General features: G+C 45.9%; 1 protein-coding gene across 1 annotated transcript in view; it reads right to left on the bottom strand.

The window, feature by feature from the left end:
• The window catches only part of FAT2 (FAT atypical cadherin 2), a 58,260-nt gene that overhangs the window by 21,022 nt on the left and 19,814 nt on the right, over window positions 1–17,424 (bottom strand). Inside the window, 7 exon segments of the mRNA XM_029084727.1 lie at window positions 1,539–5,591; window positions 6,588–6,798; window positions 7,237–7,512; window positions 9,243–9,400; window positions 11,854–12,064; window positions 12,558–12,869; window positions 13,696–13,757. Coding sequence (XP_028940560.1) covers window positions 1,539–5,591; window positions 6,588–6,798; window positions 7,237–7,512; window positions 9,243–9,400; window positions 11,854–12,064; window positions 12,558–12,869; window positions 13,696–13,757 — 5,283 coding nt within the window.

Below are 17,424 nucleotides of genomic sequence, written 5' to 3'. Positions count from 1 at the left end.
GCCGTTGGGCAGAAGGAGGGAGCACATTAGGTAATGGGAGGCAATGAAGAGAGCTGGCTGCAGGGCTTGTTTGTGTTAGACTCTGAAGGGCCTTGCACAGCCAGGGAAATTAAATTAACTCTCTTTCTGTTTTCATTTGCACTGCGGTGATGAGGTTGTGAATCTGGAGGCACAATGAGACCTCTTCCAGCCCTTCTTCTGACTCTGGGAGACTCCAGCCCATGCACAGATGTAGTTTCTATGTGTTTGAAATCAATGTGCACATGAACAATGGGAAGGTAGGCTCTGTGTTCACCTCCTTTCTTTAGCTGCAGTGTTCTACTGCAGTTTTTATATGTTTATAGGAAGAGTTTGACTTGTGCTTGTAAGTAAAGAGCAGAGAGAACTTGTTATGCACCACTAACATAAGCGTGCGTTCTCTCAGGTTTAAAGTAGCCAGAAGTTACTCCTACCTTTAAGATGACAGAAATGTGAATACATGAATGATTTAATCTTTCCTCCCAAAGGCCTGAAAATACCTAGACATGCCGTAAAGCAATTGAAAGTACCAGCATTCCTCCCCTGTTTTGGATGGTTACAATAATAGATAACAGGCTGCAGCATGATCTGGCTAAATATATTGACCCTGAAGGGTCTGCATTTGAGTTTGAACAAACATTTTAATTTGAAGTATCTGTTCTAGGTCTGAGAAAGACTGTTTGGGGTCGAAAAGTGCTGTAAAATCAAGCTTCTACTTGTGTAGATGCACAACAAACATTCCAGTATAATTTTTTTTGTTGTTTTACAGCAGTGATTAATTTTAGTTGGCACAACTGATGTTCCAGGGATGCAAGAGTCATCTTTAGTATTTCTTGTTAGCCAAAACCCCCTCTAAGATTGACATGATGGTCTCAAATGTCCACCAGTCTACAGAGTGGTTCAACTGCAGCCTTGTGAGGTCTACTTGTCTGTTAAGTCAGAGTGAAAGTGGCTTCACACATTTAATATTAGAAAGTAATATGCATCCTATGTGCATAAATATAGCTATTAAAAAATATAGGCAGGCTACACAGATATGTGATGTGTAAACTGACTGTTAGTAGGAGAAAAATGCTGGGTCAAAGAACTTAAATGCAGGTCTCCATCTATGTGAGAAAAACCTTCCTTCCTGTTGTACCACTGCTTCTGTCCTTCCAATAAGTATTACAATTACACCGTCTTAATTATTCCTCTGTTAAGAAAGCATAAATAAATATATCTGCAGTGCTGTATAATTACTTATATATATTTTATTTACTTATTTCCAAATAAATAAGATGATTCAGTGGTGAGATAATTATTATAATGATAATTCCACCCACTGCAGTTAGTTACTGAAGAGTTTTGGATACTCCAGACTCATTTAAGAGTCCAGCTTGGGCTTCATCTCCTGCTTCTGGTAGGACTGTCAGTACAACACTAGTTCTGTACTAATATTCTGTAAGAGAAGGTATTAAATCCTCACTTTGAGATGATACTCTATTCTTACTCACTGAGATTTAAAGTTAGGAAACACTCACCAGTTATGTAGCATGTGACCCGCCGGTTCTGCTCAGAGATGTCCGCATCGATGGTACTCAGTGTGACAACAACCTGCCCTGGCTCTGCGTTCTCAATTACTGATCCTTTGTAGAAATCTGAGGTGAACTGTGGAGCATTATCATTTTCATCAGAGACAGTGACCTCCACCAGGGTTTGGGAAGAAAGCTGGACTTTCCTGCCATGGTCAGTGGCCACCACATAAAACCGATAGATCTCCTGAGCTTCGCAGTCCAGCTCTTTTAGTGTGGTGATCCATCCACTCTCGCCATCAATGGTGAAGAGTCCTCGCAGATTGCCAGATTCTGCTTCCAGACTGTAGGTCACCTGTCCATCACTTCCCATGTCCTGGTCATTAGCTGTCACTTGAATGACTGTGGTTCCTGATGGCATATTCTCCATAACAAAAGCTTTGTAGGGATCTGCCTCAAAAACAGGTCTGTTGTCATTGACATCCTGCACTTGGATGTTCACAGAGACCAGAGAGACCAGCTCAGTCTCCTGATGTGAGCAGTGAGCCATAACATCAATCTGATACCACTTGGTGGTCTCATGATCCATGGCCTTTTTGATTTTCAAAGCTCCCGTTTTTTCATCCAGTGTAAACACCTCATCCTTGTTACTTTCTGTAGTGGTTCCTTTCACCAGGCTGTATATGATGGGATCCTCTGCAAAAGCTTTGACTGACCCTATTTCTGATCCCTCCGGAAGATCCTCAGATGCAGAGAATGTATAAAGGGGCTCAGAAAACCTTGGCAGTGTCACCTCCCTGGGGACAATCTGAAGATTCACTGGGACAAGGGAATTCCAGTGAGGGGGTCTGCCATCTTCAGCTTTCACCTTGAAATTAAAGGCTCTGTTTTCTAAACCAATAAGGCTCTCTTTGACCTTAACAACCCCAGTGGCAGCATTGATCTCCACAAGGTCTTCTGCCACATCTTCCACAGAGTCAACTGAGTAAATGACATCTGCATTTGCACCTTCATCAGCATCGTAAGCCAGTACCTGGATGACAGGAGAGCCTTTGCTTACATTGGACTGGATGGATAGTGTGTATTCAGAGGCTTTGAACTGAGGTGGGTTGTCATTCTCATCTGTAAGGATTATTTTGACAGTGCAGAATGCCACCTTCCCACCCCCGTCCTTGGCCATGACTTTAATGGCAATGACTCTCTCTGTTGAATTTTCCCTGTCCAGTTTTTGCAGTGTGGCAATATGACCTTTATTGTCTATGGAGAATTTCTCATGGGCCAGTTTATTTATGATGGTATAGTCTATGGTGCCGAATGGGCCACCGTCTGGGTCAATAGCCAGCAGCTCAATCACTTTGGTACCTATCTCAGCATTTTCTGCCAGCTCTGCCTCGTACACATTCTGCTGAAAAGAGGGGCTGTATTTGTTGGCATTTGTGGTATTGATGTACACAGGCACAGTGCTCTTGAAAACTCCATCTGAAGCAGAAACTCTGAGGTTGTAAGATGGTTCCAAGTCCTTTTTACAGCGGTTGAACATGGATATAATTCCAGAAGTGCTGTTGATAGTGAAATGCCTGTTGTCATTGCCTGAGAGTATCACATATTCCAGTCGGGTGGTGTCTCCGCTATCGGGGTCCAGGGCCTGGACTTTTATCACGATGTGCCCACACGTAGCCATTTCACTTACCTTGGCTTCATACTGGAGCTGGCTGAACTCAGGGGGATTGTCATTGATGTCTGTCACATCTACAATTACCAGGGCATCGCTGCTAAGCGGAGGCATCCCATGATCTGCAGCTCTTACTTTCATGCGAAACTGTTGATTTTTTTCATAATCAAGTGCTTGAGCTGTTGTTATTTGCCCTGTGTTGGCATCAATATTAAAGAATTTGGTAGCATCTGAACCATCATCCAAGATCTGATAGGAGACCATTTTATTTCTGCCTGAATCCTTATCAGAAACAGAGAGCTGGATAACAGGCGTCTGTGCTGGCAAACTCTCTGAGACGGATGCTGTGTAGATCATCTGAGAAAATACAGGGGGGTTGTCATTAACGTCCTCTACCTCCACCTCTACTCTGGCTTCAGAAAAGGATCCTAGCGCTGTGTCTGTGGCTCTAACGGTGAATGTGTGTTTCGTCTCTAGCTCGTAGTCCAGCTGACCTGTGACAGTCAGGACACCCGTTTTGAAGTCGGTACTGAACAGTTTCAGGGAGTCTTCTTCCGCAATGTTGTAGATGAGGCGCAAGCCTTCAGGGCTGCGAGCCTGTATGTGGAGGATAGATGTGTACAGGGGGATGTTTTCTGGCACCTTCACTCGGTAGTACAAATTTTGGAACAGAGGGTTGGATTTGTTCCTCACACTGATCACAACCTCCTCTTCAGCTTGGAGGGGAGGCTCGCCTTTGTCCTTAGCAATGACTCGGAGGTTGTATTTATTTAAAGCTTGATAATCAAGAGGCTTCTTAAGTGAGATGTCTCCTAGGTAGGGGTCAATCCAAAAATATTTGTAGTCTTCTGCGAATGAGTAGGTAATGACTCCGTTATTCCCTATGTCTTTGTCTGTTGCTGACACCTGAAAAAGTACATCACCTGGCTCTGTGCCATCCTGCACCGAGGTGTAATACGGCACATTCTCAAACTGCGGTGGATTGTCATTGACATCCTCTACATAAACCTTGACTGTGGCTTGGGACACTCTTGGTGGTTTCCTGTTGTCCTTCACTTCCACAGCTACCTCGTGCACGTCTTGTGCTTCACGGTCAAATTTCACACCTTTGGTCTGGAGTACTCCAGATGCCTGGATCATTTTGAAGCTTTCCTTTCCATTCAAAAGTGAATAGAAAAGTGGTTCATTTAGCTGATATCCTTTGACTCCAAGAACAGTGAGAGTCTTCTCATCTGTAGAGTTCTCCATCACAGTTGCTGTGTATATGTCTTGGTCAAATTTTAACCCCGTACCTTGTGCTTGAGTTAAATTTAGCTTAACCAGAGCAGTACTTTTATATAAGCCGTCACCAGCTCTGACGGTGAGTTCACGAGAACTTCCCAGGCCTGTAGCATTAAGAATGGAGATGAGACCTGTGAGTGGATGAATATAGAAAGCATTATCACGGTTCCCTTCCACGATGCCGTAGGTCACCTCTGAATCTGCATCTTTTGCCTGCACTGACAAAAGCTCCATCCCTGGGTGGGCAGGTAATAAGACAGAAAGCTCATAAGTGTCTTTCAAAAAGACTGGAGGTGAATCATTCACATCTTTAACATGGATTGTGACCTTAGCTGGCTTGGATGCAAATAAGCTGGGACTTCCACTGTCATGTGCGTGTACACTGAAGTGGAAAACTGGGGTAAGTTCATAGTCTATATCAGCACGAGTGGTAAGAGTCCCTGTGCTGGGATCTACCATGAAATATGTCAGTGCCTCTGGTTCCAAAATCTCATAGACCAGCAGAGCATTGGAATCTTGATCAGCATCTGTTGCATGGGTCACGAGGGGAGCATTGCTTTCATCCAGTACCATGCTTTGTGATGGAGCATTCTCCATGATCCAGCCAATGAAGGAAGGCTTGACAAAGATGGGCACATTGTCATTCTCATCTATGACATAGATAAGTACCGTCGTGTCCATAAACGCTCCAGCCATGTTGGTGCCACGGACTTTCAACTGGTAAAAAGATACCTGCTCAAAATCTAAGCTCTTCTGAGTGGAAATAAGGCCTGACTGATAGTTCATGGAGAACACTCTATCTCCATTTCCATCTTTTATTTCATAGCTGACTGGTGAAAAGCTCGTAGCTGAAACCTGGATCAGAGGAGAGCCAACAGCAGCGGATTCACTGATCTCTGTGATGTATTCGGCCTCTGGAAATTTTGGAGGGGTTCGATCAGAGGGTCTAATGCGGACATGTACTGTAGCAGAATCTTTAAGCTGGGGGAACCCCCGATCTTCGGCCTTTACAATAAGAGTAAATCGCTCCTGCCTGGATGGGTCCAATTTCTGGGCAACTGTAATAATTCCAGAATAAGGGTCGATGCTGAAGAAACCTTCCCCATTACCTGCAAGAAGAGAAATTACAAAGTGAAGAATGCAGACACCCTATTGGTTTTGGTTTTTTGAACCTCATTTCCATAGATGCTCTTGATTTCAGTCCTAATTAACATCTGGGAGACAACAATCTTCATTAATTTCTAAATAATTTTCATTCTAAGAACAATGAATGTATTGAGATATAGGAGCTAACTTTTAAATAAATCAAAATGTAAATTAGAGATAAATACCCTTCTAATTTGAGCGTATTTAGTGGTGGTAGAACATGTGCTTGAAGCTTTTGCCTCATGTGCAGAACATGGTAGCGCAGACTGTACTAGTTGCTTCAAGCCCTGTCATGCTTATAATTACCAATACTTCAGGAGCAATTAAATTCCTTGGTCCTTGATCTAAATTGCAGTGAGAAAGATGGAGCAAAGGATGACTTGTCTCCTGCAAAGATTTTACCTGCTAAATAGGCAGTGTGGCACAGCCATAAATATTTAAGTTTTAACTTCTAGAGTGAATAATAAAACAGCTGCCCAATGAGCTTGTACAACCCAAAAAGACCATCAACTAATGCTGAAAGGGTGCTCACCTTTCCTCAAGGATGTATTTTTTGGTAGAACTGGTGGAAGTGATGATGACTGCTGTGGAAATGGGAGTACTTTTGCCTACCAACTGGACAAGGATCTTTCCCTCAGTTCCCATGGATGGGAAGAGAAGAATTTAAGTCATCCTAACTCATCCAGTCACATTTTTTTCTTAAACCAGTGACTCAACATTGAACTGTCTTTCTAAGGAAGAGTGCTTCTTCCATAATATGAAAGTTTCCATAATATAGGAATTACCTTCTTGCTCTAGATTTTCTCTGGATGGGAAAAAAAATCACATTTTAGCAATGTGGAGTCATTTACTGTTCTTTGCAACAGCTAGAGAAAGCTGGTCAGTTGTCTGGCCACTAGCTAGAGCATGGACATGCAGGAATGTTCGTAGTCTAAACCTCCTGGTTGTGTGGCTCTCACCTGCCTGAAGGGAGTAGTGGATTTCAGCATTGGCTCCTTGGTCCTGATCAAGGGCTCTGACTTGTTTAACCTCTGTGCCCACCACTGCCGAGTCCAGCACTTCTGCTTCATAATGGATGCTGCTGAACTGTGGAGGGTGAAGGTTGCAGTTCTCCACGTGGATGATGACCCGGACAAAGTTCCTCTTGATGGGGACCTCCTGGTCTCGTACCTGAATGACAGAAAAAGAGCAGCTAGGGTCACATCAGGGAATAGGCAGCCTTTCCTGCACCAGGCTTCGAAGTAGTTCATCAGGACTCTTACAGAGGGTGGCATGTTTCAGTGCTACCAACCCCTCAGGTTGTAAATTTCAGTGCCAAAACTCAGCCTTGGGCTTGAAACCAAACATTATCAATTATCCACTCTACTTTTTTGTACAAGAATCCAATAGCCCTCCAATGAATTTAGCAGGTGATGGGCTCAGCACATGGTTAGAGGAAACCAAGGTGTCACCTAGATTTATCCAGGATGGTTATATAGTAAAGGTTTTCCTCTTCCCTGTTGTTCTAGGCAAATCCTCCCTCAAAGATTAGAACCAGTTTGAATTTTTCCAGTGACCCATATATCCCAGAGAAGCTGATGGACTCAGCAGGGTTTGGCTGGGACTCACCATCACTGTTAGGGTGTGTTGTGGCATGGGCTGGGAACTGAAGCCTTCTGCTGTTGTGAGGGCCCCACTGCTTGGATCCAACTGGAAAAGTCTTGTGCTTTTGGGGTCCACGCTGCTATGGATGGTGTAGATGAGCCCCTTGCCTTTGTCCTTGTCTGTTGCACTGACTTGAAGGATTTCTCTCCCCGAGGGGGTATCTTCAGGAATCCTCACGTCATAATGGCTCTCCAGGAACTGGGGACGGTGCTGGTTGATGTCAATCACATGGATAAATGCCTTGGGGGGAGACAGCACAGTGAGAGCAGTGGAGATGTAGGAGCAACCTGACTTATGCAGCCATGTAAAATCTCAGCTACCAACCCCTCTTGAGTGTAGCAATGCCCTGTAAGCATCACAGCTCTCCAACTCTTGGGGCTTTGCCATCTGTGGTCACTGACAGCCCTTTTGTCCTTCTCCCTGAGGAACTCCTGCTGTGCCTTCCCTTAGTGATTTTTAGTTTGCTTCCTTTCGTTTTTTTAACCTCTCCAGTCTGGCAAGCCATTCAGACTGAACGTGCCTGCACTTGGCACACGGGGAAAGCCTGCTGTGAAAAGAAGCAGTCACTCAGCCGTGGTGCCAGCTTTGCTGGCTGGTGCCTCCACACCAGCACTCATTAATTACACACCAGAAAGCTGACACAGAGGGGATGCTTGGTAAAGGAAGGGAGGGGTTGGCCTATCTCAAGAGCAGCACGTGTGTGGAGAAGGTATGCAGAAGCAAAGTTTGTGGTCTATACTTTTTAGCCCAACCTTCCCCTCTGCATTTAACAGCAAACCCCTGTGAATGGCCTGCCTGAATCATGCCTGCAAAGTCACCTAGTTTTTTCTGTTTGGTCTTCTACCCTGATTGTCCTGACCCCCCTATTGAAGGGTGTAGTGACTGCCAAGTGTAATGATTTGCTTCCATTAGCAAACCTGAACATGCCATGGGTGTTTTGCACAAGCGGGTTTTTTGACATCTGCTAGTGGCCTTGAGTGCCAAAATAAACATAGGGATGAGATGCAAGGTGGCAGAGAATGCACACCAGGAAAGGTGGGGCTTTGTTTGTTTATTTAGAGCAATACTTGAAGACAGTTGAGATAGATAGGTGTCCGTTAGCCTTACATTTCACAGGAATGGTAGTGTTCCTCACTCATCATCCCCCGCAAACCTCCACAGTGAATTTCCCACGATAAGCATCACTGATGGGTGACTCACGTTCTAGGTCTTCCTGTGTAGCAAGGGCTGGATTTTTGGATGTTTCTTATGTGTGGAAAAAATGGTTGGTGAAAGATCAAGCCCTGAATACCCTTCCTGAGAGTAGGTAAAGATGGGCAAATCTCAGCAGCCATTTTAACTAGGGCTTGGGGACATACCTGAGAGCAGTGTGCCTCCTTTCACCAGTGTTTGCTTTTCATGGGGCAACTAAGAGGACGCAGCATCTCTGCAGTTGCGCTACTCAGCCCCATGGACCTCAGTGCTGATATGTTAACAATGCTCCACGCACTTGGAGCAGCACAGGGCAGGGCTTCACCTCTTCCAGATTTGTCTGTGCTGGCTTTACATGGGCTAGCAAGTCCCAGGGATACCCCTTGACATGGTACCATGGAGCCAAGCCTGATCTAACTTCATATGCATTTCCTTTATATCTTAGTGTGTTGTCCCAACCATGCTGTAGTTCAGCCTGAACAGCTGAGAGCAAGTTGAGGTCTGCGAGTGTGAACTGCCACCCCAGCTTGGCTGGTGGTGTAGGTGTGTTCTTGTGTGCTGTCTGTGATCAATAGGAAAGCCACGGGCTTTCCTAGACCATTTGTGTTTCCAACAACATAAAAAAAATGTTAGCTTGGTACTTAGGAAAGACTTGGGCCACTGTGTAATGTAAGATCATAGTCTAAGGAGATTCTTGTGCTTGGCACCTGATCCAGAGCTCAGTGGAGTCAGAAGAAAGATTCTCTTTGGTATATACTCACCCTAGATGGGGTCTGTACCAAAGAAAAAAACATTACCTGGGTTTTGATGGTAGTGGACCCATCAGTGACTTCTACTGTCAGGTTATAGCTTGATTTCTTCCTTGCATCAAGGGGTCTTGCAATGACCATGCTGCCTGTGCTCTTTTCAATGTCAAAATCCATGTCATCATCACCACCTGGGATAAGGGAGAGATGAGCAAAGGAAATGGGGAGCATTTACAGTTAGATTTCTGTCTGGAGCAAACTCCAGGTGCCGGTAGCCTCTGCAGGGCAGGGTAAGGTATTCCAGGAGCTGCCTGGAGATCTGAAGGACAAGGATTTCCCCTCCAGATAACATACACAAACCACACAAGAAGCTCATACCCAGGCAGAGATATGTGGTATGCCAGGCAATATACCTTGAATGGGGATGTGCAGGCATTCACTCTAGCTGTACCTCTTTGGCCACAGCTAGATTGAGGACAGTACCATAGGTGAGTTTTCCCCAAATCTGGAAACTCGATACAATATGTGCGAGATGGACACAGAAGGACTTGGAGAAGTTGGACAAGAGGTAGTCACAGATGGTGACAAAAGGGAAGGTGAGGGGAGTTAGAGAAAATGAGGAGGAAGAGAGAAGGGGGAAGGATGCATGTATGCACATGATGTCCTGGCTAGATTTGCAACAGGCACATTTGAACATTGATTTATTTGCACAAGGTCTCCAGCTATGCAGCATCACAGGCTTAGTATGGATCAGGGACCTGCAGGGTTGAACAATGCCCTTACTGGCTTCCAATTCAAGGTCACACTGTGGGTATATCAGTGATGGTCTTCCTTGCCACGGTTGGGAGCCTGTGAGCTACCTGAAGCAGCCCAATACTTGAACAGTTGGGGAGGCAGACGGTGCTTCCAGGGTGAGCAGAGCCTGTTGCCTCCAACCCAGATGGCTGTGTAGTGCAGTGAACCGCAGGCCTGAGCAGCTCAGCAGCAGAAGGCTGTCCCTCATGCTACTGCTGTTCAGCCCTGGCCTGGCACCTCCTTTCTCATGCCTCACTTACTGGTGGCCTGTTAGCTCTCTATTGCATGTGAAGCACTATGCTGTTCTGAGATGTGGAGAAGTAGAAACAGTTTTCTGTGATTTATTCCAGGTCTCAGCTTCTCCCTTCCTAGCTACTGGGTGCTCTGGATTCTGCTTTATTCTCTTACCAGATGGGAAAATCTTGGCTGGTTGTTAAATTACATGTCTTCCCTTGTGGGAGAAATGCAGTGGTTGCCAGCCATCTGGAGCACCATTTTCCTGTTGGGAAGGAGATAGAAAGAAGCAGAGACAGAGGAAAAGAGAGATCCATGGATGCCTTTCCCAGAGAGAAGGGTTCCCTTTGCATGGTGCCAAAGGGCAAGAGGAAATCCAGGAGAGGAAAGAGATCAAAGATGCTGTCAGAGCTTTTGCAGACACCACCAAACCCAGTGACAGAGCCTTTGTGGACTGGGAAAGGTGAGTTTTTGAATGAGGTGCTGAAGGTTCCTGGATCTCTGCATCACCCACTTGGTTGCCAGCTACTGTGATGCTTTGTTTCTCTAGCAGGAAAAATGAAATCCTGTCCCTTTCTACCAGTATAGAAACCAAGAGAGCCCTGAATAGCACTTGGTGCACTAGGAACTGGAAAATATGAGGTTGAGCATCCAGGCAAGCACTCAGCAGGGAAGCGATGGGATAACATTCAGAGGAATAGACCGTTAATTCTGCAAACCCAAGCAGACACTACTCATGGTAGATAAGTCTTACACTGATATTGTTTTGCTGATCCTTGTAGTGTTGTATCTCTTGTTGCTTAATGGTATTTATACACCATTATCCCTGCCCTAACAGGGCAAAAACTATTCACTTGCCCAATTAAGGCTTTGTCTGACAGGGCAAGCCCTGCAGGCAGTGTCAGGGAAAGGCTGCGCAAGGCAGATTGGGGTACCGCTTCAAAACACCAAATTACAGGAGCACAATTGGTCCTTGTTTGTAGGACCAGTTCTGCACACGCACTGCCTGATGAGTCCCCCAGGGGTGACAGCCCACGTCCCCTCTGCCCTAGCATTGTGTGTCTTAGAGGAGGCCCTAGAGCTTCTTTGTGTTTCATGTCCAGGTCACCCCTGGGATGCTGTGAGGTGGAAGGGACAGCCCCATCAGTTGGGTCTGACCAGCTCTTTGAGGAATCCTTCCCTCTTGGCTCCCTGTCCAAACTATGGGCTCAGCAGGGAGGGAGAGACAGGGGTGTCTGTGAGACCCAGCCAGACACCTGGATCCTCACAGGCTGTTTTACCACAACCAACAGTGTCACTCAGTTCCCAGGAGAAGCTGGGGCTGGCATGCCCTGCCTTTCACGTGACATCGGAGAACACCTCAAACACTGGCAAGTCCCAGAATGTCATTAAAAAAATGTGTTAGATAATTGCACTTGGCACTGGAGCTCTTGGACAGGCAGCTTTGTCTATGGCTGTTTAAGCTTTTTGGTGTCTGTGAGAAAGCTTTCCCTGTAGCTCACCTACACCTAAAGCAAACAACGTCATTAGCTCAGGCATGCGAGTGTTGAAAGCCAAGGGAGCTGGGGCAAACGCTCCCAGACACCGCTGCCCTGGTTTAATTTCTGTGTCTCACCTGTGATATTAAACCACACTTGGCTGGGGCCCATTTCAATGCTGATCACTCCCACCATATGGTTTACAGGATCTGTTTCCATCACGGCAAAGTTAAAATGGGGTTCATCAAAAGCTAGTGGCTCCGAGGAAGGGACAGGACGGGCGACCCAGCTGATGTGAAGCCGCACGTGGGAGGAAAGTGGTGGGCTGCCACCGTCTGTTGCCTTGACCTGCCGAGAAATACATGTGCAGTCAGAAAGAAGGCTAGTTTAGCCCATGAGAGCCTGATGGGAAGCTGCTTCTCCCGCTCACCAGGAGTTTCAGGTCCAAGGGCACCCAGAATCCTACAAAACAAGTCTTGACCTAGTGGCCCGTGCTCTGGCTACTTCCAAGGTAGAGCTGTGCAACCTAAAGACTGTTCAGGTTCAGGTCCACATCCATAAGGGATCATGGATTGCTATTTTCACCTCTAACAGTGGGTTGGGCAATTAATTTTAAATTTACTCTGCATTTTTAATAGCTTCTGACCTTCTGCATTTCCTATCGTTCCCTCCCTGTTTCTCTCCCTGTAACCCAAGTCTGTCTCATTCAGGCTCTTCTCCCACTGCTGCATTTTCTCCATGTCTTTTCTACTTTTATCTTCTCTGTTTCTGCAGCCTTTCCTCTCCTTCCCTCTGCACCCATCTCTTCTAATTGGCTCTCCTTGTTTCCCTCTCCTCTCACCGTGAGTATGTTGTATTCAGAGGCAGGAAAAGCTTTCCTGGAGAACACCATGCCAGTTGTGGGGTTGATAGTGAATATCCCTTCCTCCTCCTCCTCGATGGTGTAGGTGATCTGGCTGTTCTGGCCCTGGTCACGGTCCGAAGCGATCAGCCTGTAGACTGGTAGTGGTGTCTCTGAGGCATCTCTCTCAGGGAGCTGCACCATGAAGAGCTTGTGGGGGAAATTGGGAGGACTGTCATTGGCATCCAGGACTTGTATCACAACTCTGCTGGTGGACTTCAGGGCTGGCTCTCCATTGTCGGAAACGGCCACCTGCCAGCAAGAAAAGAGAGTAGGTGACAGAGCTCTTTGTTGTGACCTCAGACAAGAGCAGCCAGCCTTCATCCTGATGGGCAATGACTAAACTAGGGGTTTTGTGTAGATCTGCATTTGTAACTCAACATTTTCAGAGGCATTGCTCCTCTGCATGGTAAAATTTGGTGGCTGTACCTGGCACTGTGCAAGGCGTGTGCATGCACAGGGGGACGCATCTGCAGGGCTCCTGTTTGAAGTTGCTCCAGGCAGTGGGTCAGATTGGTCATTAGGGGTCACACAACTGAAAAGGTTTGTATTGTTATGGCTTGGCAAGTTATCACCCACCCTCACTTCGCTGTGCCTGTGCACGTTGCATTGCAGAAAGAAATCTATTATCCTCCATCACCCTGATAGAGTGAAACACCTCAAGATCCCTCTAAACTAAATACGCTTTGCTCAGAGCCATTGAGGATGCGGGCTGGTAACTCAAAGCTACACACCAATGTCTGATACAATGAGATAAATGAGGGTGGATTTCTCTGGCTTGCTTTTTCACCCATAACTTATTATCCATCCTGCTAAAGGACAATTCCAGTCCTCTTCCTGCATTCCCACAGCTTCCAGAACAGGCCTTTTGCTCCAGTCTCCAGTAAGGAAATAATAAACCCCGCAGTACTGCTGCAGCTGTCTCTTAGGGCAACACACACCATTTAATTAAGTTTCCCAGCAGTTGGGAGCTGATGAGATGAGATTCTTTCTCTGTGCTCCAACTTGCAAGGAAAGCTCTTTGAGGACTTAATACACTTGTAGGTAAATAAAGCTAATTACAATCATCATTACCCACCTCTAGGATATGTTCAGCCTTGTATTCTCGATCCAGCTGCCGTGAAGTTGTAGAAATCAGACCTGCCAAGAAAAAAAACCCTTTGAGCTCCAAGAGTCAGCGTCCGAGGAAAGCCAGGGCTGATCAAATCCCTGCATGCCCCACGTTAGCCTGTCCACCTTGTTTCAGGTCGCCTTTGTGACCAGAGGAGAAAGATAAGATACCCCAGAGGGCAAGTTGTCCACCTCCAGTGTGAATCCCTGTGCGGAGGTGCTGCTATCACTTCTCTGAGTACAGAGACCATGGAGGAGGGGGGACACCTACCAGATGCCTACATCAGTTGAGGTTTGTCAAGGCATTTGGTGAGAAAGGCTACAGGACCGTGAAAACAAATTTTTTCTTATGCCTCTAAGTAAGAAACATTCTTGCAAGCGCTGGCACAAGTTTGGCCTCTTAACAAGTCTTGACTCCTGTTTTCCCTGTGCTGAACCTTGCTGTTTTTAATTTACAGTGTTTTGACAAAAGTTTTTCTTCTGTCTTGGGAAATACCCTCTGCTCTACCTCTAGAACAAATGCATTCAGGCTAAAAATAAGGTACACAATGGATAATAATGTTGGTATGCTATTTAAGCCTTCCTGAGAGACAGGATGAATCCTCTAACAATTGCAAGATTTGAGGGATTTCTAAAAAATAAACAGTAGTTTAATTGCAGGGAATAAGTTGGATGCAGGAGGAAGGAATTGTGGCTATAATAGAGTTTAAACAAAATCATCATAATTGCCTCTTTTTGGCCTGTCAATAACTAAGCTGAGTAGATACAAGTGTGGAAAGGGATGGAGTTGAGGCTTGTGTTTCCATGTATGGTTTGATAATAGTCTTTATCAGGTGCCTTGACTCTACACCTTTGGGTAGACGCAGCTCTAGACTATTTTCACAACTGCTTTACAGACAATGGAAATTATATATAAAATGCATGATTTTCTGACAGTCATCAAGTCTGACACCTGTGAGTGTTTTTTGTCCATTCCTCACATCTCCTTCTCCCAGCAGTCGCTGTTATCATGGTGTTTATTCCTCGTGAAGGGAAGTCCTGCTTCCTGGCACAAATGAAAGGCAAGGTGAATTTTCCTGAACACCGTGAGCAGATATAGAAGCTCTTGCTACTCTGGGCAATGTTTCGCATGGAGTCAGTGTGCATTCGCTGTGCTGTGAGCACGTGCACTTGCACATCCTGAAAGACTCGTAAATCAGAGTTGCATGAACCCATCTCAACTCTCCTTTCTGGTCCAAAGCCAAAAAGTTTTAATTAATAGTATTGTTTTCAGTTGTATCATACTTTAGTATATTGCTGTCTGAGCATGATAGGCAGGATAAAATTTGAAATGGCTGCAGGAAACACTGGGCAGCTGAAGGAGGGAGCGTGGAGCAGCTGCTTGGAACAAGACTATTGTTAACCATTTCCACGTGTTCTCTGGGATTATTCGCATTTGGCAACAGTCACTCCACTAAACATTTATTTGATGCTTTTGCAATCATAAATCAACACTAATGTGTTATGACAAGATGATTTGAAAGGCTCTGTTTGCATGTGTGTCATGGATTTTATTTTTTTTTCCTTCTCCCTAATCTTCCTTTTGATATCTCGGCAGGTGAAGAGGACTCAGCAGTGGCCTGAGAGCACACTGGCTGAGGAGCTTTTCAACCTCTCCCAGGATCAGGGGAGGCTGTAGGGCTCCAGTAGCAGCGAAACTCTTGATGTGCATGGAGATGCTTTCTTAGTGGGAGCCTAAAGAAGGAACTGCAGCAGTGCTTCACTGAGATCTCTGATGCTCCTGTCTACATTGCTAATAGGTTGGATAGGAGAGGGGAGCGAAGCTTAAAACTCCAGCTACCTCAGGGGATGCTTCATAATTTTGTCCTAACAGGTCCATAGGACACATGGGTAGATATTGAGTATGAAGCCACCCAATACCTGTGTGCAGACGGGGGATATTTCTAGTTTACTGGATTACAAAATTCAGTTGCAGCAGACTAATACTTTGTTTGCACTTGGTTACTGCATGCCAGCTGGTGGAAGGTAACTTAAACCACCCCGAAGTGATTATTTGGGTTTGCCTGGCCACTCCCTCAAATTCTTTCATGACCTAATGATAAAAATTAAAGAAAACAGGATCATAGCTGAGCTTTCTAGAGCTAGAGAAGGACTGTAGTAAAGGCAGATGAACTGGAACTTAATGACTATCTTGAACGTCTGTATCACTGAGGATGCTCAGATCTCCTGGGGAGTAAGAGCTGGCTTTACTCTCTGTCACAGACCTGTACCGTATCCCAGCTGGGATTCTTACCAGGTGGCATTTTTGGGTTTAGCTTCATATCTGTTGAGCCACAACTCAAAGGGTTGGCTTCTCCTCCTGACCCCAGGCTGACTCTCTCTGTCCCTTACCCTGTGGCTCCCAGTTCCCCCCTCCAGAGCCAGTTACCACTCTGCCTTGAGATCAGAAAGCTCTTGTGGTTAACGGTTAATCACTCTAATTCTTGTATGGAGCCGTGGTGCTGTGCAGCTGCCAAGATGCACAAACTGCCAGCAGTGCTCACATGGCAGCTGAGCACCCGACGACAGGGAGATAGGGATGGGACATGGTGCTCAAGAGAAGCTAGCTGGAGTTAATGCATATTTTTATTTGTTGCTACTTGGCTATACACCCTGCAAAGCCAGAGGGCTACGATGGAAGTGGAAACCGTTATTAAAGGAGAACTGCCATCAACTTTTGTGACCTGGGGAAACAGTTCCTCAATTCTTTCTGCTGCCTCCTTCAAGGACCTGGGAAGTGCATGTTTAGTTTTTAATACAAGTGTTTTCTGTGTGCATGTGCACATGTATGAGTTATCAGTGCAGTCCCTGTCCCTCTGGAATAGCCCGTCCCACTGGACTTGTGACTGAGTGAGTGTCCTTTATTTGTGTTCTTGTATGTGGCCCTGAAGGTTTCTGCTGGGTCATACAGAGACTGAACAAAACCATCAAAGGTCCTAGTTGCACTTGTCCAATTAGCCATGCTCTGCATCCACCTGAAGGTCCAGAAATTGTCCCTTCCATTGCTTGCGTGCAGACAGGCACAAGCACAGCTCTTGCAGCTCATCTACACACAGCAATGGGAAAGGATGGTCTCTAATTCTCCTGCTTGTTGCCTGAAAGGGGGAGAGAGGAAAGCTGGTCGTGTTGGAACAGGAGAAGCAGAATTAACAGTACACTGTTGTCAGGGAACAAAAAATAATAATAACTTTTGCTGGCAAGAGCAGGACTGGGGTGGAGGTTGCTGGCCCCCCGCCTTCGCTGCAGGGAAGAAAATCTAAGATAGTTAAAATAGCCAGAATCAGGTTTGCAGGCACTGGGGCTTTCACAAGAACCCGAGAAGGGAAGAGATTATTCTCCTGAAATCATCTTTCTGTTCTCTCGCTGTTGCTTCCATTTTCACCTTCTCTTCTCTCTTCTTCTCCTCCTACCACCTCCCTTCTTGTTCTGACCCTGCTTTGCGTTACTCCATGCTCAGCTGGAGCCTGTGGTATGTTGGCTCGGGGAGCAGCAGTGCAACCATCCCGCAGATTTAAAGAGCAGGCTGTGTCTGGATGTCCTTCCATGAAGAGAAATTCTGGGAACCACAGGCATCCTGGGGAAGCCCATGGACACTGACACAGCAGGAGGAGGATTAGAAGAACAATCACTAGATAAAAGCTGGAGATGACTAGTCCAA

The sequence above is a fragment of the Antrostomus carolinensis genome, unplaced genomic scaffold (assembly GCF_000700745.2).
Source record: "Antrostomus carolinensis isolate BGI_N321 unplaced genomic scaffold, ASM70074v2 scaffold32404, whole genome shotgun sequence".
Classification (NCBI taxonomy): domain Eukaryota; kingdom Metazoa; phylum Chordata; class Aves; order Caprimulgiformes; family Caprimulgidae; genus Antrostomus; species Antrostomus carolinensis.
Note: the sequence above shows the minus strand (reverse complement) of the source record. Positions and strands in the feature narration are given on the sequence as shown.